The 20517-nt window shown below is 42.4% G+C and overlaps 3 protein-coding genes across 5 annotated transcripts in view; 2 read left to right on the forward strand and 1 right to left on the reverse strand.

Moving 5' to 3' along the window:
- The first annotated feature begins 302 nt into the window (after positions 1-302).
- On the forward strand, positions 303-5660 carry LOC306836417 (isoaspartyl peptidase/L-asparaginase). 2 transcript variants are annotated; one of them, XM_079363478.1, is made up of 7 exons: positions 303-405; positions 1504-1700; positions 2502-2644; positions 2816-2979; positions 3530-3648; positions 3973-4083; positions 4344-5658. In XM_079363478.1, the coding sequence occupies exons 2-7, from the start codon at positions 1514-1516 to the stop codon at positions 4550-4552; spliced, it is 933 nt and encodes a 310-aa protein (XP_079219604.1). In that variant the 5' UTR covers positions 303-405; positions 1504-1513; the 3' UTR covers positions 4553-5658. The 2 variants fall into 2 exon arrangements, with proteins under 2 accessions (XP_079219604.1, XP_079219605.1); XM_079363479.1 differs by lacking the exon at positions 303-405 and adding an exon at positions 420-524 and having other exon boundaries at positions 4344-5660.
- A 186-nt stretch (positions 5661-5846) lies between these two features.
- phf3 (PHD finger protein 3) lies at positions 5847-16859 on the forward strand. Its single transcript, XM_079363048.1, has 16 exons — positions 5847-6070; positions 7691-7941; positions 8359-8478; positions 8575-9850; positions 10164-10431; positions 10799-10850; positions 11331-11448; positions 11575-11731; positions 11821-11937; positions 12185-12307; positions 12392-12539; positions 12673-12859; positions 13609-13756; positions 13869-13958; positions 14175-14370; positions 14469-16859. Exons 2-16 carry the CDS (start codon positions 7707-7709, stop codon positions 16211-16213), a joined length of 4980 nt encoding a protein of 1659 aa, XP_079219174.1. The 5' UTR covers positions 5847-6070; positions 7691-7706; the 3' UTR covers positions 16214-16859.
- Positions 16860-17533: 674 nt separating this feature from the next.
- The window catches only part of eys (eyes shut homolog), a 176142-nt gene continuing 173158 nt past the window's right edge, over positions 17534-20517 (reverse strand). For both annotated transcript variants that reach the window (XM_079363047.1, XM_079363046.1), the window contains 3 exons: positions 19677-19849; positions 19418-19579; positions 17534-19042 (listed from right to left, as the gene is read on the reverse strand). In XM_079363047.1, the coding sequence (XP_079219173.1) occupies positions 17847-19042; positions 19418-19579; positions 19677-19849 (1531 nt within the window). In that variant the 3' untranslated portion in view covers positions 17534-17846. The remainder of the gene's footprint in view (positions 19043-19417; positions 19580-19676; positions 19850-20517) is intronic.

Consider the following 20517-nt stretch of genomic DNA (forward strand, 5'->3'; position numbering starts at 1 on the left):
GGATTAAAGGTTTTCAATAGATGACATTGTACAACTGCACTGCCAGGTGAAGCAGGTGTGCCAGGTGAAGCAGGTGTACCAGGCCCACGGTTGGGCTTGTTTGGGCCTTTTAATGGAGAGGTTACAGCTTCGTTTGCAATCTGGGCCGTTTGTGTTTGCTTTCTGTTCGTAAGAGCGTCGTGACCTTTCACCTCGTCCACTACTACACTACCTCAAGTTCATAGAGGTGGACATCATGTATTTTACTCTGAAAGGTTTGACCGGAAGTTCTATGTAAATTATTGTTGCCTTGATGTTTGGAGGCCGGGATCGGTCGGAATGGCAAAACAGTTGACAAATACCACGAAGTCACGTGACTGTGCCGGAGGTTTCCTCCTCTGGGAATAAGAGTGAGGATCCGGAAAGGTAAGAGAAGTGTTCATTTGTTGGAAGACTGTATTTTTATTGGTGCAGCTATAGGCTGTGGAGGTAATGCCAAACAACTTGTAAGGGATAATATCCGAGGAGCCTCCACATTGCCTGAGGTGATTCCCACGTGTCCTGCATGTTGTAGCATGTATTTTTTAAAAACATGCGAGTCAGCTGGAGGTTGCATTATATTATTATTATTCCTACAACACGGCAGGAAGCACAGTTTCAGTTAATCAGAAACACATTTATTAATGTATGATTTCATAAAAGTGTTGCTCCTGCACGTAATCATAACTGATCATTAAGCTGCTGCAGCCATAAAACACTGAGGCAGATAAATACTCACCTGAGTGAGTCTGTACAGGTGAAAGTCTGTGAGTGGGGAAATGCAGTTACACACCAAGTTACACACCAAACTAAAGAATATGTCTTTATCAAGGCAGGAGGAACAGTGAAGTCTTTTCAAAGGGAATGAATGAATACACTTATTATAATGATACATGTAAGAATTATGAGGCGTTAATTATCAAGTTATAACTTCTTGACCTTGACATTATGATCTAAACGGAGGGTCTATTTAGCAGCTCTTCTGAACAGTCTGATGGGCCCTCTGCACACATTTACTGCTAAGAGATGATCTAACACTGAAAAATGAAATTACAAAATGCAAACTGTTTTTATTTCCCTCTTCACATTAGAATCATTACAACAATTCAGACACAAAGATTTTAAAGAGCTTATAGTTTCAAAATATTTAGATAGATATTTAATATATATTTAATAGCAGTAAATAACTTCACGTTGAATAAGCTTTAAAATATGTGCTTTACTGAAAAAGAACCAGTGTTCAAATCGGTAGAATGTAATTTGTAGAATAATAAAATGTTATGCATTAAAATAAAAGGTAGTCATTTAGTAGTGTGGCGGCTCACTCTACACGAGGCCCAGCTTCCTGGTGAAGCTCGATCGTGTTCTGTCTGCTCTCCCCTTTCTCTTTGCAGAACAAAGAAGAGACCAGGTCATGGTTCGACAGTGATCCTTTACTGAGCTGTAACTTCTGTAAGACTCCTCAGTCTTGTCTTTTTCCTGCAGGAACTGAAACATGTCAGCGGTCATAGTTGTACATGGTGGGGCGTGGGCCATACCCGATGACGTGGCCAAGGCCTCTGTGGACGGAGTAAAGGCGGCAGCATGTGAAGGACATTCAGTGCTGAAAAGAGGAGGAAGTGCGCTGGACGCTGTGGAGGCTGCTGTGAGGGCTCTGGAAGATAACACTGTGTTTGATGCAGGTACACACAGAACAATGTGAACTAAACTTCCTTACTTTGATTCAGTTCAGTTTGTCTGTAGCACTCTGACTCCACCTGCTGGTGGAGATACCAACCTTCATCTAGACGCCATCTAATTCTCACAGTAAGGTGGGATAGAGAAGGAGAGGTTGCAGGCTGAGTGTGGTGCTCATCATTATAATCCAGGACCGAGCCCGGATGGAATCTGCAGCAACATTAGCACAACATTGGAGATGATGTATAGAAACACTTCTGACCTGCCTTTATGTCATAAACATTCACATTCATGCAGTGTATGTATAATCTCACAACAACTTTAGGTTATGGGAAAGTGCATTTTAACTTATCGTGTACTTTGGAAGTTCAAACAGATTATTTAAATCTACCACAAATCTAAGTAAGAAACTTCCTCACAATTCAAGACACTCAATACTTAGATTTTGGTTGCCCCATTGGCAAGTTTATCTTATTACAAGGTTTCCGCTCATGTTAAGTGCAATGATATATTTCTGGCCTGATTACACTAATACACTTGTTTTGATTTAATCTAGTCCTCAGATTAACTCAGTCCTCAGATTGTTTTGAAGCTCTGGCACGTGTGATAACGATAACGACAGGAATAACGATTGCAGTAACACAGATTGGCTGGAAGACGCGCTTTCATCCTCCTCTCCATCATATCTATTGATCCATATTTTTAGGGACTCATCATCTGCCTCCAGTCCATGCATCATTAGCTGTCTTTATCAGATTTTTGTCTGCATCATTATGAAGCTAAGTTACAGGTACTGTGGTAAATAGGGCACGGAGCAGTGCTAAACGCTGAAGGAGAAGTGGAGCTGGATGCCATAATCATGGATGGAAGGACACTTGCGAATGGTGCGGTGTCTTCTGTGAAGAACATCGCCAACCCTGTGACGCTGGCACGGGCGGTGATGGAGAAGGTGAGGCCTTAAAATACATCCCATTCAAGGAGAAGCAGAGGCTCTTTTAACAGCATTAAAATACTTTGTTTCCACCTTTCAACAGTTTGAACGTGCAGTGAACTGAGTGATGTATGCATTAATCAAAGTACACTGACATACATTTTCTTTTACACACGTTGGCTCCGTCAGACTTCTCACTGCATGCTGACAAGCAGAGGAGCAAACCAGTTTGCAGAGAGCATCGGCATGGTGACAGTTCCCACTGAAACACTGGTGACTGAGTACGAGAGGAGTGAGTGGGAGAAGCACAAGAACTATGTCACAGGAGTCATGGAGGATTTCAATGCTCAGTGGTAAGTATCTCGAGTGTCAGACTCTTAACCCCTTTTCTTGTCTGGACTTCAATCTCCGTATTTGAAGGACTTCTTCTTTCAGCTTGACCGGCCTGCTGTGACACTGCTTTGGTTTGTGCAGTGCAGGATTTCATCATAAAAACTGTTCGTAGAAGAAAAGGAGGAGACAGGATGTTTTCAGATTGTCCTCTTTAATCTAGATAAATGGAATGCTTTGAAACATGGTGAACACAGACATGGACAGTGGCATTTCACCAAAAAACATTGCATCACTGAGTGTTTTTTGATGGTCAATTCACTGAATTTGTTTTCAGTTTTGACTCCTACTTATAAAACATCCCAATTTTTGAGAAACTTTCCTGAGCTTCGGCCAAGCGTTGTGAGATATCTTTTATTAAATGAACACAGACATGATTGCTTTGATTCAGTGTTGTAGTAGTGAAAAGAAAAGTCCACTACTGAAGAAGTGCGATATATCCACCCTTAAAGTCATGCATTCTCGCTTCTGTTTGCTTTTCAATAAAACATGCACATGTTCTCTCTCTTCCAGGGCTCATGATACTGTTGGAGCAGTTGCTGTGGACTGTTCTGGTAACGTTGCATGTGCAACATCAACTGGAGGGATCAGAAACAAAATGGTTGGCAGAGTAGGAGATTCTCCAATCATTGGTATGACTTCATTCACTTACTTTTGAAAATGCACTCCCAACGTTTTTTCCACCACAGTTAGAATCATAAGTAGTACTTTTTAAATAAATAAATCGAGTAATATCGGCGCATATCTGCAATTAAATTATCCGATAGTCATGGATATGCTATTATCGACCCATATTTTCAGTATAGTTATCTCTTCTCATTTTATTCTATCTCAAATGACCTTTTCCTCAAAGGACTTTTTATTGTGTTTATCTTCTGCTCGTATTTGGAGACACCGGTGTGTGTGAAACTGGGCAGCTTTTCAAATGTTGACGCTCTTTTTTTCTTGTGGATGAGGCTCTGGAGGATACGCAGACAATCTCAGTGGTGCAGTTTCGTGTACCGGTCATGGAGAGTCTATTCTAAAGGTCACACTGGCCAGACTCATTCTTTCACATGTTGAGCAAGGTAATTATTGATCACTGTCTATATCACATTGAGCCACTTATATCAGACTTAATCCTGTCTTAAAGCTCCGGTGAGGAGAATTTGATCTGGTTATGAATCATACGATAATAAATACTGAGGCCTCTTTATGATCAATAACAGCTAAGGAGACCATCAGCATAAAAGACAGATTGTTTTCATTGAAAAAGAATCAGCAAACAGATTGAAGGTACCACTGTGTCCAAAGGAAGCGTTTAAATCCTCTTTAATCCTTCATGCAGGTAAATCAGTGTCAGATTCCTCACAGCTGTCTCTGCAGTACATGGGAGACCGTGTGCATGGTGCAGGAGGTGCTATCGTGGTGTCTCCTACAGGACAGTGGGCAGCCACATTCACCACAGAGCGGATGGCATGGGCAGCCGTGGATCATGACGTTCTGTGGTTTGGACTAGACCCAAATCAAAGAAGTAAAGAGCAGCTACCCCATTAGCAATTGAATGTTTTTACTCTTAATAGTGATAGAACTGAGTTGTGATATAGGGCACTTAATCTCTTGTATTTATTTACAAGTTCACTATGATTTGAATCAATGGGTTGGCAGACATTTCTACTGTTCTGTTAAGCCATTTTAACTATAAAATGTTCTAATGTTATTATAGTGAAAACTCAAAAGGCTATTCTGTAAGTACAACATTAAATGTAGTTGATTTTGACAGCAGTGTTCTTGTGTAAAATGTATGTGAACTGTGTCCTTGACTGTTGTTTATTTTTAACTCTGGACTATAAACTGAACTCCTCTTCAGTGCAGCCATCTTTTCTGAAAGCAGTTAGTTATTGAACTGGATGAAAACTACTTGATATACCAATAATGTTTGATATCTAGTTATGATGTGTTTTCATTTAAGGAAAAAAAGCTCTAAAATCTGTTATCAATGGAAAAAAATAAGGAATGCAGGTCTTTGAAACACGTCTGACATTTATTTCTTCACCAAATCTTATTTGGTTTTATAAAACTAAATCACTGATTACACACCTTTCATGCACTCCCAGTAAAATGGACTATGTAGAGGTTGTTACCATGATAGCAGCCTAATTCAAGGGCCTCCACTTTATTCAGCAAGCAGCATTGTTGGCTTTGCATCATCTTTTGAAACAATTGGTGCCCAACTCGACACAGTCTGAATGAGAGTGAGATATTACGAGCTGGTGTCCAGCGACAGGGGCCACTCTTAAGTGTTTAGTTTTTATTCCTTTTAAAACTGCAGACTGATATTATTCTATTGTGTTTTTATAACATGAGAGATCCTAACAGTCTTGACATTGCTGTTATGTTTATAAATGTTTGCTATTTCTGGGTTTTTCAAATGTCGAATACATTCTAGATAAATTTGAGTTATTTTCCTTACAAAATAAAATTGGACCATCAGTGATAAAATGTATTATTTTAAATGCAAAAGACATGACATGATAGCCTACAGACATGTTTTTCAAAGGTTTAAAATAAAAGAATTTGTTTGTGCACAATAAGAAGTGTAACTTTTTTTTTCTAGTTTTGAATTTAAGATTATTGAGAAGTACGTGCTTATTGCAAATCAGCTGATGTGTGCTATGTAAATAAATGTAAAAGTAGCTCTAAGCCTTTTAAAATTTTTTCAAAGTAGCTCTCAGATGAAAACTTGGATTAAACATGGTATGATTAGAATAAGATGACCACATAATAATATTCTCTGTTTGTTTTTTTAAACATTAAACCCCCCTGAGCTGTTCTTCACATGGCTAAATGATCGGGGAAACATGTTATGGATGGGTGTCGGGTCGTCTCGAGGCTACTTTCAGCTGCCATGCTACCTGTAAACAGAAACCACGTGACCAGCAGCTCTGTCTGTCAGGGGCTGCAGCAGCAGTGGGACGAATGACGGCTTTAGTTAGAGGAAGTTCTGCAGGGTAGCAGCTGTGCTAGTATGTAACCTCACACTCTTTCAGATCCAGCGGTGCAGTTAGTTAGAAGGTAAGCGTGTTCTAATAATGAACAAAAATTAATGCATAAATATCCATACTGCAAGTGTTGGAAGAAATGCATGTGGGTGTCCTCATGCAGCACTCCGGCTACAAACAAACTTGGTGTGCCACTCACTCAGGGCCTATGCTAAAGCGACCTAGCCAGCCCTGTCTGACAGATTTTAACATCGACATGTCCGATTAACCCATTCCGACAATTTGAGCTGCACGTTTCAGTTTTTCTAGTACGCGATTTTCTCGATAAAGATGCTTGTCATACAAAACAGCCGTATGGTTTAACACAGCGAGTATCTTACTAGTGATAACTTCTCTCACAAGTTAGCGTTAGCATGCTAACGGATTGTTGTTAGCAGCAGTCATACAGCGTTAGCTTGCTAACTTAGCGAGCACCTTATTTTAAAGAATAACTACTACTTATATTAATTTAAACACCAGCGTCCTTCTTGAAAGTTTCCACAGTTTTGCTATAATATTAGCCCGTTTGTGCTTATCTAAAATTACCTAAAGGTTTATTTTAGAGCTCAATTTAAGGGTTTAGTTAACACGGATAGCAGCTAAAATCGAGAAGCTAGCATCGATGGTTTATCAGGTCTGCAAACTCGGCAGCATTTTACAGCTGATTGAAGAACCATAGAAGTGAAGTTTAGAGCCAGCTGTCAATATATTTTCAGTTTTTACATGTGCAAACTTAATGTTTGTAAAAAAAAAAATCGTAACCCTAGCCAAAGTAAAATAACGTGTGTTTGGATGTTGAGAAGTTTTTGAAAGCTGTAAATATCTGCTGGAGTTTTTATTGTCTCTATCAGTAGAGTGACCATTACTCCCAAACCCTAGGGTCATGACTCTTTTCTGAAAGTACATGCATGTGTGGACTTCTTGAATGTTTCTTTTGCTTTCTTGTGCATTATTAGTTTATCGCTTTGTTTACATTGAAGAGTTAAAAAAAAAAAAACCTCCTGCAGCTCTTGCAGTTTAAAGCATTGTTTCCAAGGAGGAAAGTGTGTGTGTGTGTGTGTGTGTGTGTGTGTGTGTGTGTGTGTGTGTGTGTGTGTGTGTGTGTAATTACCATCTCCATGGACAGTGGGGGTTCCCCAGTCTCTATCACCTTTATTTGGGCAGTCGTGAGCTGTAAAGTTGGGAGCCCCTGGTTTAAAGCGCAACTTTAAAGGACTAATATGTTTTGGCTTGTAATCGTCCTCAGATTCATCAAGTATCACATTGCAAGTCTCAAACGTCATAATTTAAATGTTGTTCTTCGGTCTAAAAAAATTGTTCCTTAAACTGCAAGGCTTGCTGAGACTTTTTGACCTCTACAGGACTTATTCATTCTGCATTCACCTTGGAAGTTGTTGGTAAAGTTGTGCCAGAGAAAACTTCTACAGGACTTAAGAGTGTATTCCCAAAGCCAAGATTCACAACGACTGATACATTTGATTGTTAGTTTTTCTATCAGAAAATAACTTAACCATGTACAGGACAAAGTCGGCAAAGGGATGAGATGTACATGTTTGTCCACTAGGGGCGCAAAAATCCACAACCAAAGTTCCTCATAATAGCTTTAAAATGCTTTTGCTCATACCTGCCTCCACTCTGTTTTGTTTGGATGCAGGAAGGCAGCAGCATTCATGGATAATGTGGACACCTTTAACCATCTAATATCCATCGACCAGTTGGATGAGTTCCTGACGATAGGCCAGAATCAGGAATGTGAAGCTGGTAATGAGTTTGGTCCAGGATTGCGGGTTGAAGATTCACTGAAGAACATGCTCAGTGACAAAGATCCCATGTTTGGCTGTGCAAGCTCTCAGTTCAATCTGCTGGACAATGAGGACTCCACTTTTCCAATCGCAGGCTCAACAGGCATGTAAACAAAGTCGATTGTAAACTAACGTATTCTAACACTAAAACTTAACAAGATGCAATACACAGAGGGTAGAAGAAGTAAACCATCAGTGTCTAACATTGTTTTCAATCGGCCTCACTTTTACCCCACTTCAGCTTTGTTTAGTTTATAAAACTAATCTCACGCTAGGAATTTTATGCCAGCATTAGAAATAAAAAAAACAAAACGTCTCTCTGAGAATATTTTCAGCGTAGAACACACAGGACTGTGCAAATTGGTTTAATGGTGTTTTTTTTTTTTTTTAAATCTCTTTCTTCAAGAAATGGTTTACAAGGATAAGTCATTGTGATTTTGCTGGTTTCAGTTGAATTGCCTATGTTTTTTTACGCATCACCCATTTTGATATCGAAGTTACTCATGTTTTTTTTCTTCAGCTGTTGCAGGTCTTGAAAGCGGTTCAGCCTCCGCAGGCCTCAGCAGTGAACTGCCGGTCGCAGAGAAGGCCCAAGTGAAGCGAGGCAGGCCGAGGAAACGTTCACTTTCCTCAGATTTTGGTAGGTTGGTGCTCATTAAGTTTCTGTTTCCACAATATGACACGTGGAAACAGAAGACGGTGTAACACATAGTTTGTTTCTTCTCGCACAAAACAGAACCACAACCTGCTACTACACCAACCAAAGCCATGGGTCCAGGTCGACCCAGGAGAAAACCAGCCAACAGGCTACACAAAACTTTTCTGATCGAGAAAGGGATTAAAGGCCCCCAGCTGAAAAAAGATTTAATCCTAGGAGGGCGTGTTAATGTAAATGATTTTGATGGTGGATTATGGCTGAAACCCACGGTTGTATTGAGACGGCTGACCGTCACAATTGGAGGATTCAAGATTGAGCTGCTTCCTGGACCCTCTTATGTGGAAACAAGCGAGTCATCGGGCTTTGAAGATGGATTTTCCTATAGTGGGGATGTTGGGTTTGCTGTGTTGCCAGATGAATCTGCAAATGTACAGATTCCATTTCAGGAGAATGTGTCAGAGACGGAGAAGAGCTCTGCTGATGATGCTGCCTTTGGGCTTGGCCCGTATGTGAATCCTAACGACGTGCAGACCTCCAATGGGACGGTTAAGGGAAGTGCCTGTGCACAAGAGACAAAACTTGACAATCTGAAAGTTTCTGACCAAGAGAAGTCAGAAGGTGGAAATGACAAACAGCCACAAAACACAGAGAATAATGGAACTAGTGTCAGTAATAAGACTGATGCTAAGGTGAAACAGCAGGCTGTAGCGAAAACAGTGAAGCCTAAAGAAGCTCTGACCCCTAACAAGAATAAAGACTCGGTTTCAGGTAAACCAAACGACATTACAAAGGGACACAAAGTGTCCCAAAATATGCCATCCACAATCATCCAAAGAGAGGACCTGCACAAAATGAAATCTTTGAAGGATAAGAAAGGTGTTACACCCTTGAAAAGGCCAGCAGAAATCACCCAAAGTGAGCATGCAATTAAAATGCAAAAGATACAGAGCACAGGAGAATCTAAAGTGAAGCCAAAATCCCCAATTTCACCCACTGCTGCTGCAGTGAAAAGGATCCCATCGTCCGGCAACCACGGACCAACTAAACAAACTCCTCCTCAAAATAGCTCCAAAGCTGACCCCGCTAACCTCGCACAGGGACGTCCGGGTCCTTCTTTAAAGTCTCCGGATGAAGGAGGGCAAGAGAAGGCCAAGCTGAAAAAGCCAGAAAAGATCATTCAAAGACAGAAAAGCAAAACCGCAAGAAGTGTTTCTGTGGAGGAGCCGCAGCTGTTCATTCCAGACAACGCTCCTGTCGCAAAGAAGGAAAGTGCTGACGAGCAATCTGCCGTCAGTGAGAGTGTTTGGGATGGAAACAACTGTTGTGGCCTGTGCAGAAAACACCACAACAACATGTAAGTTTCCTTCATTACTCACACAATCCTGTATATTTTAGGACTGGCGGCCTCTGAGTTTTTTGTCAGCATATGTTTCACATTGCTTGACGTTTATCCTGTCGAATGGGAGGAGTGGTGGGGGTAATTGTTGGTTGTTACATATTTTACTCACTCAGCTAAGTTTGCAACAATTCGAGGAATTACACAATAATACATATAATGGAGCTTAACTCTCCCACATTTTACCACCTTTTGTTTTTCATTTTGGTCTTTCTGTGTTCTGACACAAGTCCAGTCTGAGCAACAAACACCTCTTTATCATTTTCTGCAGGTTCATGGTGGGCTGTGGTCGCTGTGACGACTGGTTCCACGGCGACTGTGTTGGTCTGGACCTGACCAAAGTGCGAGAAATGGAGGAGGAGGACCAGATGTACGTGTGCTTGAAGTGTTGTGAGGAGGAAAACAAAAAAGTGGAACCCGAGCCCCCGAAACCAGAAGTTCCAGCAAAGACTGAAGTACAGGATCTGAAGCTGCCCTCGAAGCCCAAAGCAGGACCCTCCCAGACACTGACATCCGGAGGGGTCAGACCAGTAAGAAAGGTAAGCAGTGTCACCATCAGGTCTGTCATGCAACTTGTTTTTTAAATCATGCATTGGAGACATTGAAATCTTTTATATACAAAGGATCCTTTTATCTGTCCCCACAGCTAATTCATCCTCTGATTTTAATCATAGCCAAGGGTTTGTTGTGTTTTTTCTTTTCCTTGATAGAAGGCTTGCACATGGGTGTGAGGTTAACATGGTGTACTCACCAAAAGCTTGATACCATTAAACACACATAAAACTCACCCTTTATTTGTTTGTAAAACCTTTGGCCCAGGGCAGGTTCATGCATTGCCAGTTTTCCCCCTTAATGGCTGACTGTTGATAATCCAGTGTTGGTTTTGCACTTCCTTCCTTCCTGTAGGACCCTGACAGAAGACAGTCAGCAGACGGGAGAGATTCAGCTCATAAATCAGGTATGTTTACATTACTAATATTCAACTAATGTTGATTACATGTTAATTAAATTGAGTGGAGCAGAGATTTACTGGAGCTTCAGCACCACCTGGTGGCAGTTTGCTGCATTACAGCATACAAACAATATTGAGTGGCATTGCCTGCCTGAACAAATACAAACATACATTATTATTTGAACTGAGTAGTAATTACAGTCTCAACTAACCTGGATGTCATTGTTAAATCATGCTCTTCCTTAGTTTAAATATCAGGAGCTGTGGATGTTTTCCCGTCTTTTCCCCTTTGTGTATTCTTAATGCCACACGTGGTTGAAGGTCAGGCTGGGCTTCTTATTATGTTATACAAACATGATAACATGACAAAAAAAACCCACTATCCATGAATTAAATATGTTTTTATTGGGTGAAAAAGGTATTCTGTTATCTAGAGCATTTTTAGACCAACAGTTCAATGCATATATTGTTTATCTGTCCATATAGGCTTCTACCTGAAACAAGAGACAAAGAGTAAGACATCTTCGGCTTCAAAGAAACCCGTGTCTGTGGAGGCAATCAGGCGCAGCGTGCGGGACTCCCTGAAAGAAATCCTGATCCAGAGGTGAGAAGTTCATGAGCTAAAGTCATCACTATGTTTAAATCATGACATCGAGAGTTTGTTTTGATTGTAAAAATGTACAAACAATTACCTCAGTGCACCAACCGTGGAACGCGTCCTGCTTTTCAGGTTGAAAGAGTCGGATTTGAACATCTCTGTGGAGAGAGCTTCTGAAGTTGCCAAGAAGACAGAGAGAGAGCTTTTTCATTTGTACAAAGACACCGACAACAAATACAAGAACAAATACAGAAGTCTAATGTTCAACCTTAAAGACACTAAAAATAATGTAAGTACCACTTACAGCAGACATGATCCAGAAAAGTGTCTTGGTTTGAACTGTTCCATTTTCTTACTAATCTTTGTTTGTCATTTCAGGTCCTCTTTAAGAAAGTGCTCAAGGGGGAGATTTCTCCTGCTAACCTGATCCGATTGAGCCCCGAGGAACTGGCCTCGAAAGAGTTGGCTGCATGGCGACAAAGAGAGAACCGACATGTGAGTTATGTTTACATTTATCAAATGAATTCCCTCTGATACGCCTACCAGACTCTCCCCTGAGAGCTGACAACACGTCTTACCACAGAAACAAATGAGCTATCAGCTCACTCTTGTGCATTTACATGTAAAAAAATAAAGTGTGAAGCTCAGTAATGACATGTTTTCCTTTTAGCTAAATTTGGTTACATTTTGCAAAGCAAAACATTTACCATCTGTCTCAAAATCCCCCTTCATCATTTTACAGACTATTGAGATGATTGAAAAAGAGCAGCGAGAGGTAGAGAGGCGGCCGATCACCAAGATTACACACAAAGGTGAAATTGAAATTGAAAGCCAAGAACCAGTGAAAGCACCTGAGCCTGCAGAGGTAAGCCCCAAGGCCAATACGATTCCTCATTTCTTTTGTCTACAAGCAGAAGAGTGTTGCTCATATGCCTCTTTCCCCTTGAAGGTTAATTCTCCTCCCAAAGCAGCTGAAGTGTCAGCAGAAAAACCGCCAAACACCCCGGAGCAGTCAGAAGAATGTACCAAGACGGAGAAAGACACAACAAACCAACACAAGTCCCACTTGTTTGACCTTCACTGCAAAATCTGCACTGGTAAACCATTGCACCAAAAAAAAAAAAAAAGCTTTTCATCTGAGTCATCAGGCTGTCTTTTTTTGTTTCTTTTTCTTTTTTTTCGCACGTGACTCTCCGCAGTAACCGACTTGCTCTGTTGTCATTCGTTAAGGCCGAATGGCGCCCCCTGCTGAAGAGGCTCCAACCAAAGTGGTCAAAGTTGCTACTACAGTTGTGAGGAGGCAGTCCACCAAAGCAGAGGAGACGAAGAGCACGGCCCCAGCTGCAGTGGACGATGACCTGCACCTCACAGTTCTGGAGGAGAGCTTAAGAAACGCTCAGTCAGGCTACGAAGGACGGTAAGATGCTCGATGGCGCCGACCTTTAACATGATTTTAATGCAGCAAGGATGTTTTCATCAGCCTGAAATAAATGTCAGCGGAACAATTATTGTTTTGTTTTTTTTTGTTTCTAGATTTATTTATTTTTACAAGCTTTTAACTATATCCACTAAATCACAGAATATTAACTACAGAAAAGAGTTAAAAAACCTTTTAGTAATTGGCTGAAAAAATAATGAACATTTAAAATGTCATTACCAAACTGCAGCAGATAAACTCAGGTCTGTGTGCAGAAACAGATTTGGCTTCATGTTCGACATTATGCTGGACGAAGCAGCAATGTGAAGGAAACCTCTTGAATCTTTCACCGTGACTTCAGTAGAAACGTTTCCCCAGGTGAAGTGTCCCTTGTAAGTCGGGGTTTGGATCTTGGTACTCCGGGGAATATTCAGGAAAACTGAAGGCAACTGGACTTAGATACGAGACTGGACTCAGAGCGAGAAATGTAAACCTCTATGGATCATTAGCATGCTAGTGATTAAGGATGGTCACGTACAAGTTGTTAGCTGAGTAGTGGAACTACTTTCACAGAGGGTGAGGCAGGCTGTCATGTACATGTACATGTGAATATTGTTGCAAATAAGAGAAATGTGAAGATGTTCATGGTCTTGAGTAGAATAAAAATGATTTCTTTCTAATCCCCTGAGCCATTCTTTAGTGCAGTTTTGTTTTTTAAATGTGGACTTAACGTCTGTTGTTCACCACAGGTTGGATCACACAGCTGGCAGAGACGAACAGGCAGCTTTCCTGTCCAACCTGAAGTCCCTGTGGCATGGATTAATTAACATGCACTGCGTGGCAAAGTTTGTCACCAAAGCTTTCCCCGTCTCCGGCATTTTGGACCACCTAACCGACGTAAAGTGGAGCCAACTGCTCGTACTTTAAGTTTAAACAAATCCTGCAGAGTATTTCAAACAATAAGTGCCGTCAGTAAGTTTTAATGCCTCCTCTTTTTTTCTCTCAACAGGACCTTCCAGACCGCATTCAGGTGGGGGGAAGGATTAGCCCGCAGATAGTGTGGGACTATTTGGAGAAGATTCGGGCAACTGGAACAAAAGTGAGTGTGTGGCTGCTTTCCATCAAAAGGACTCGCAGTGCAAACACAGCCATTAAATATATCACCTGCAATTACACGAGGTTCAAAATCAGCTCGGGCTGCGGTCCAGACCATTAACAGCCCCACTTGAAAAGACATGTTCTGCTTTATAGAGCAGCTTCAGCTCTGTTCAGACTCCTTGTTCTCTACTGACACATGCTTTTTCTTTAATTAAAGGAGGTGTGCCTTATCCGCTTCGCCCCTGACACAGAGGAAGATGAAATCTCCTATACTCTCCTTTATGCCTACTTCAGCAGCCGCAGGCGCTTCGGGGTGGTGTCCAATAACCTGAAAGAAGTGAAGGACATGTATCTTATTCCTTTGGGTGCCACTGAAAAAGTCCCACATCAGCTCGTTCCCTTCGACGGGCCAGGTAACAATTCACCCATTTTTTTCTTGGATGATAATTTTTCTCAGTATGTTACACAAACATTCGTCATCCGTCAAGACTAAACTTATCTTTATTAACAGGTTTAGAAAACAACCGTGGCAACCTTCTCCTCGGACTCATAATTCGCCAGAGACCGAAGAGAGACTTTCTTACCGTCGACATGAATGAAAGTGAAAGTGAAAGGGTTGTTCCTGAAATCCCGCCCATCACTCTTTCTACGAAAGAAATCAGAGAAACAGAGAAGGAAGAGAAGTTGTTCCTCTCGTCTTTGACTACTGTGCACAGCAAAGAGCAGGAGAAACCTCTCAACACTACTGAAGAAGTTAACGAGCCTATCGCCGAGTCTTTGGAAGAACCGTCTGCATTAGAGGAGACCAACAATCAGGAATCTCAGAAACCGCTGCGCTTCCTTCCGGGGGTGTTGGTAGGCTGGGGCGGGGAGCTCCCACCTCTGCCAGATTTTGGATGTAAACCTGCAGCAACAAACGAGGACATCCAGAAGACCCGAGCAGCTCCGAAAACAGACGTGACGTCTGGAAGAGTGAAAAGTCCGACAGCTGCTGCACCGCGAGATCGCTTTGTCATCAAAAAGAAAGAAGCTAAACCCGAGCTCTCCGGCTCCACTGATTCATCTACTGCTAACAACTCGTCAGCCAAGAAGGCTGCAGCGGCGACCCCCGCTGCGCCAGTCTCTCTGAAAGATAAGCCTCCAGATGTATCGACTGAAGCCTTCCTGGCAAGCTTGTCAACTACTCCGAGTGGGATTGAAACTAGCAGCGCCTCCTCGGCAAACAAAGGCGATGCTGGTGTTTTTTCTGAAACGGAGAAAGGAGCATCTGAAGGGAATTCTTCTTCGCAGTCAAACTCCCAGACTGCCACAGCTCACACAAATAGCTCGAAGCCTCCTTTGAGTGGAATATTGAAAAAATGTTCAGCGTTTTCCAGTGCGAGTGAAGATAAAACAACGGTGCTACAAAAGGATAAAGTCAGCCATGCCGCTCCTTTGAGTTCTAAACCTGTTCCTGCTTTAAGCAGCGCCAGAAATATTCCAGTTACACTTTTTCACCAAGGATTTTTGCAGGTTTCTCAGGCCAGAAATAAACCTGAGGAAGAAAACCAAGCGTCAGCTCGATCATCCTTAAGTGTAAAGGAAGATCCTGGCACGTCCCGGGAGGATGCTTCAGTAGCTCCGACAGTAAATCCTCCTACAGTTCAAGGACCACAAGCAGCATGTAACACAGAAGCCTCTGAGCCCCTACACGGCTCAGCGTCTGCTCCCCCTGTTGACAGCAGCGCTGCACCCAAAGCGTCGCCAGAGACTCAGGTACCCGACAGCTTCAGCTCCACCACCAGCCCTCCGAACACCAACTCCGACCAGGATCACAACAACAGCGAGTCCTCCAATCAGGACAGCACTTCACACGCCATCCCTGGTCTGGAGGGCTACGCCGAGCCCCCCGGCCCGCCTCCATCTCAGGCCAAAGAGTACAAGCGGGTGGAGGAGCGATACAGCGACCCATGGGAGAGGCCGCGAATCGCAGAGGAGAGAGACCGCCACGGGAGGCACAGCCACCACAGGGACTCCCATCACGGGAAGAAGAGCCGACACCACGAGCGCGAGCGCGAGAAAAAGCAAGAGCGCAGTCATGACGACAAGCACAGAGAAAGGAGCAGACACCACGGACACTCGGACGACCGCTACAGCGAGAAGAGGAAAGAGAGGCACAGTGACGACTACAGCAGCCGCCATAAGGACCGACACAGACACAGGCGGGACTCTGATTATGAGAACGGACGCAGGAGTTCAAAAGACACTTACTCATAATTGCGTTCTTTTTTTCTTTTTTTTTAAGTTTCTTAAAGCTCTGCAGGGCTCAAGAACGACCATCATCTTGTTGGTTACTTGGCTGGTTCAAAGCTCGAGTTTGTTTTTGTTCTCCGGTCTGCAGCTTCATTGCCATTTCCTTCCTAGAAGTTTGATTTTATGTTCTCGACAGTACAGCCAAAATGAATTCTCATTTCAAAAGGATCCGTCAGAGCGGGAGGAACTCAATACTGGAGCATTTTTAAGTTTTTAACCTTTTATTGTAAAGAAAACAGATGTTTTCGTATTGAGCTGCTGTACTGACTACAACCGAGCAGGAACGTTTTGCAGTCTTGTGCGGAGCGTTTGGCGAAAAGTTGCACTCAAACGTTTGCCGTGAATGTAACACAGACGACACTGAACTGAGGACGGAGGATTAAACCGCAGCTTTGCTTCTTTTTCAATTGCTTAAATATTTTATAACCTTACTTTCAATTGGAAAATGATGTACATTTTGGCTTGTAATATAAAGTAGAGATTATGTGTGCCTTTGCACTGTGTGTTTATGTACAGTTCGTAATAAAGCTAATCTTTTTTTATTATTGATAATTAAAAAAATCCTTCTTATTTCCTTCACGTTGTATTAAATGACCTGGTTGCTCTCTGACCGTGTTCTCATTCGATCATTTGAGACAGTCGAGCTGTTTGAAAGACACACTTGATTATTTGTCTTCTTCACTGTGACTCAGGAGCAGATTTGTTAGCGATATTTTATATTTTCGACGGCAGCTCTGAGTCAGTGTCCTCATCATACTCGTGATAAAGACATGAAGTTGGGCTGTCGAGCTCCTCTGATGAGTTTTTAACTTGTAATGAAAAAGACTGAAAAGAATCCTGGTGCCTCTTAAAGACATAAAAACACCATCAGCATCAAGATGAACTATTTCAACGTTTATTGATTTCATTTCTGAAACCTCTGCTGGTGCTACAAATCAGACCGAGTGATTAACTGCACGCCCAGGAAACAGCCTCTGTTGAGATTTTTCAAAGCAAAGCGTCACACTGATTTGACTGTTAAACGGATATTTGAGATTTTCTGTCATGAAACACAAGATGGGGATTAAAGAGAGAACGTTCGTCACGAATTGGCACAATCAAAATAATGATCAAAGTCTCTGTCGCCACGCCAGCTTTCCGTCAATTTGTAATATTTTTCATTGGTTTCAATCAGTTTTAAATTGTGCTGTTCCAGTCATTTGAGGTGGTGCAGTTTAAAATGAAGGCATGCATGTCACATGATCTCAGACTTGTTTTTAATACACTTTAACAGTGACTCATGAATCTGGTGGAGCGCAGAGCTGAATCGGTGTTCTCAGCCTGCATTCAAGTCACTATGAAATCCATATCAGTTGTTAGGTGGCTTTTATTTGTGAAGCACTTTGTAACTGTGTCTTATAAGTGCCATACAAGTAAAGTTTTACCCACTTACTGTAACACAAAGAAAAAGCCATACGATTGGTCCGTACATTACTGAAGAAAGAAAAATAACTTAAGTATAAGCTGCTTTCACAGATCTCTGATGACTACTTTGTGAAAAAGAAAAAAAATTCAAGTACATTCCACACAAAGGACTTAACAGATTTAAAAACTTTCATTACCTAGCATTGCCTTGATAAACATTAAAACCCTCACTATTCTGAAGAAACGGCAGCGGCCTTGTGTCTTTGAACAAATAAAAGTTTCTGAGGTTTCCTTTGAAGCCTTTTGAAAACAACCCCGAAGTGACAGTAGATATGTTCCTCTCTAATTCAAAGCCTCCAAAGTAAAGCTGGCCGCCATAGTCTAAGGCAACGTAACGCTCAAACGGGTCCATGTCTTTAAAGATGATTCTCCTGTTGTTCAGGAAGGCCTGAATAACGGTGCCGTTTAAAGACACGGACACGTTGTGCCATTTGTGGCAGCAGAGGGAAAGGTTTGTGAAAGTTATCGGGTGCAGTAGTCTCTCCCCGAGATTCACCGCTATTTTGAGGTGTCCTCTTTCGAGTCCGACTGCGAGGTAGTCGTCGTCTTCCTGTTCGGCCTTTCCCATCCATAGGATCAAACTGTCGTTGGAGCTCGAGCGGAAGCCAAAAGAAACCTGCGCGTGTTTCAAATTCCTTGTGTTGTGTCTCGGGTCCGAGTATTTAACGTACGAGTTCCCCACAAACTTCAGAGTGTCTGTGATGAGCTCTGTGTCGCAGTACTTCCCTCCCCATCCTAACGGGCAGATGCAGCTGTATGAGAAGTTGCTAGATGGAGAACATATGGAACCGTGTTTGCAGATGTTGTTTATACAGCTTATAGACTGGTTACACACATCGCCAGTCCATGACAGCTGACACACACACGAGAATGCGTTCCCTCCTAACGGCAAGCAGCGTCCTCCATTCTGGCACACCTTGTACCCACATGCGGTCCCATCCCAGTCCCCCACGTTCGCTCCACTCACTGCCCCCATCTCTGTTAACTCTAACTCCTGACCGTTGATTAGAAGTTCTCTAAAGCCTCCAGTGAAACCAGTCGGCTCCCGTTCTGTTGCATCCGTGGACACCGAACTCAGAGTGGACACTCCGCCAATAAAGATGTCGGTGGAAACATCCAGGGTGGTCATCCCTTCTGTCCCGTTCTCTCTGACCTCCTTGTTGTCCAGACTGAGGAAGCCTTGGAGACCGACTCGGCCGGCCTTCACCGTGTGCCACATCCTCCCGCGTGGGTCCACTTTGTCGACAGTCTGCAGGACATGGGTCCCATCTCCCAGGTTGTATCGCAGCTGCACAAAGCCAGAGGACAAGGAGAGGCAGAAAAAGTCTCCTGTCGAAAAAAAAACAAAGGGGTGTTTATATCGATTTTAGGATGCAGGATTGATTAGGTAAAGCTTTCCAGTTCAATTCAAAAGCAAAATATTATTAAACTTTTATGAAACCAATATGGAACAATACATAATTTCAAACAGCTTTAAAATGTGATCTAAGATCATTTTTGGTATGAATAAAATATATAATTATGGGTACACTTTTATACATTTAATTGCACAATTCTATTATACTGTCCATATAAATAATCATATGTAAGTAATGAGTTTAGTGTGTAGAAAGTGCTCATCATCAACGCCCTGACATGCACTTTAAACCTTTTATTGTTAAATATGAATAGCAGGCCATGAAAAAGGGACCCGAGTGTCCTCACCTGCTCTGGCACTGAGATGTTGTGCAGTGTAGACGAGGATGCCATCTGGTGATAAAGGCTGGAACTGCAGCTCTATCACAGTCCTGTGTCTGATGCTCATAGGAGGGAATGACATCCATGACGACTGGTTGCCGCTGAAGAACGGATCACTGATGGTCACAGCTGAAGAGGAAACATAATTTGGCAGTTTAATAATTGAATCGTAAAGGCCTTGACTGAAACAAACAACAATAAATATGTCGAGGTTCAATAATGCAACCTTTCTCGCAGTAGAGTCCCGCCGTCCCCAGGGGGCACTGGCAGGTGTAACTCTCGGGCAGAGGGATGCAGGTGGAGCCGAGGGCGCACAGAGGAGGGGGACTGTGCTCGACATCGCACACAGACACGGTCTCAGAGCACAACGCTCCCTTCCATCCTAATGGGCACTGGCAACTGCAGACAGACACAGTCAGGCTCTGTGGAGAGCTTGTAAACACCGTCATTCCCCTGAACTGTGGAACTGATCTTTCAAGGGTTATTAATATCATTTCACAAAACAAATGAGAAAAGACACTGAGGCTGTATTTTCACCAAAACTACCAGGAACTTCAAATCCCAGGGGCTTCGAAAGACAAGCTCACTGTTCCAGATGAGATTGTTTTAAAGCTCCTGTAAGGAGTTTCAACTGGTTATTAAACTTAAACTTAATATTGATGTCTCTTTGTGATCTATACAGGCAAATGAGACCATCAGTGACGAGATGGAATATTACTGGTCCATGCACAATGCTGCAGAAGCCATGTTGTTTTTTTTTATTTGGAAGAGTTTGCTGATGTGTACCAAAAGGAACACATTTTCGCCATGCTCAAAAACTCATGAAATGCAAATGGTTGGAGCCAAATGCCTCGACAACGCCCTCTAATGTTTTATGAAGCATGCCAAGCACTGTGTTTTATCTACATGTACAAGATTTGGTAGACATACGTTTCAGATCCAGAGCTACAAAAAATGTTGAAGAGCCAAAAGTCTAAACTCAACAGGAAGTCCAATATTTCAGTTTGAAATTTAAATATTTTGGTCCCTTTCCAGGGGTCATATTCGGTCAAACTTCTTCGAGGGGA

Source organism: Symphodus melops (genome assembly GCF_947650265.1).
Source record: "Symphodus melops genome assembly, chromosome: 15".
NCBI lineage: Eukaryota > Metazoa > Chordata > Actinopteri > Labriformes > Labridae > Symphodus > Symphodus melops.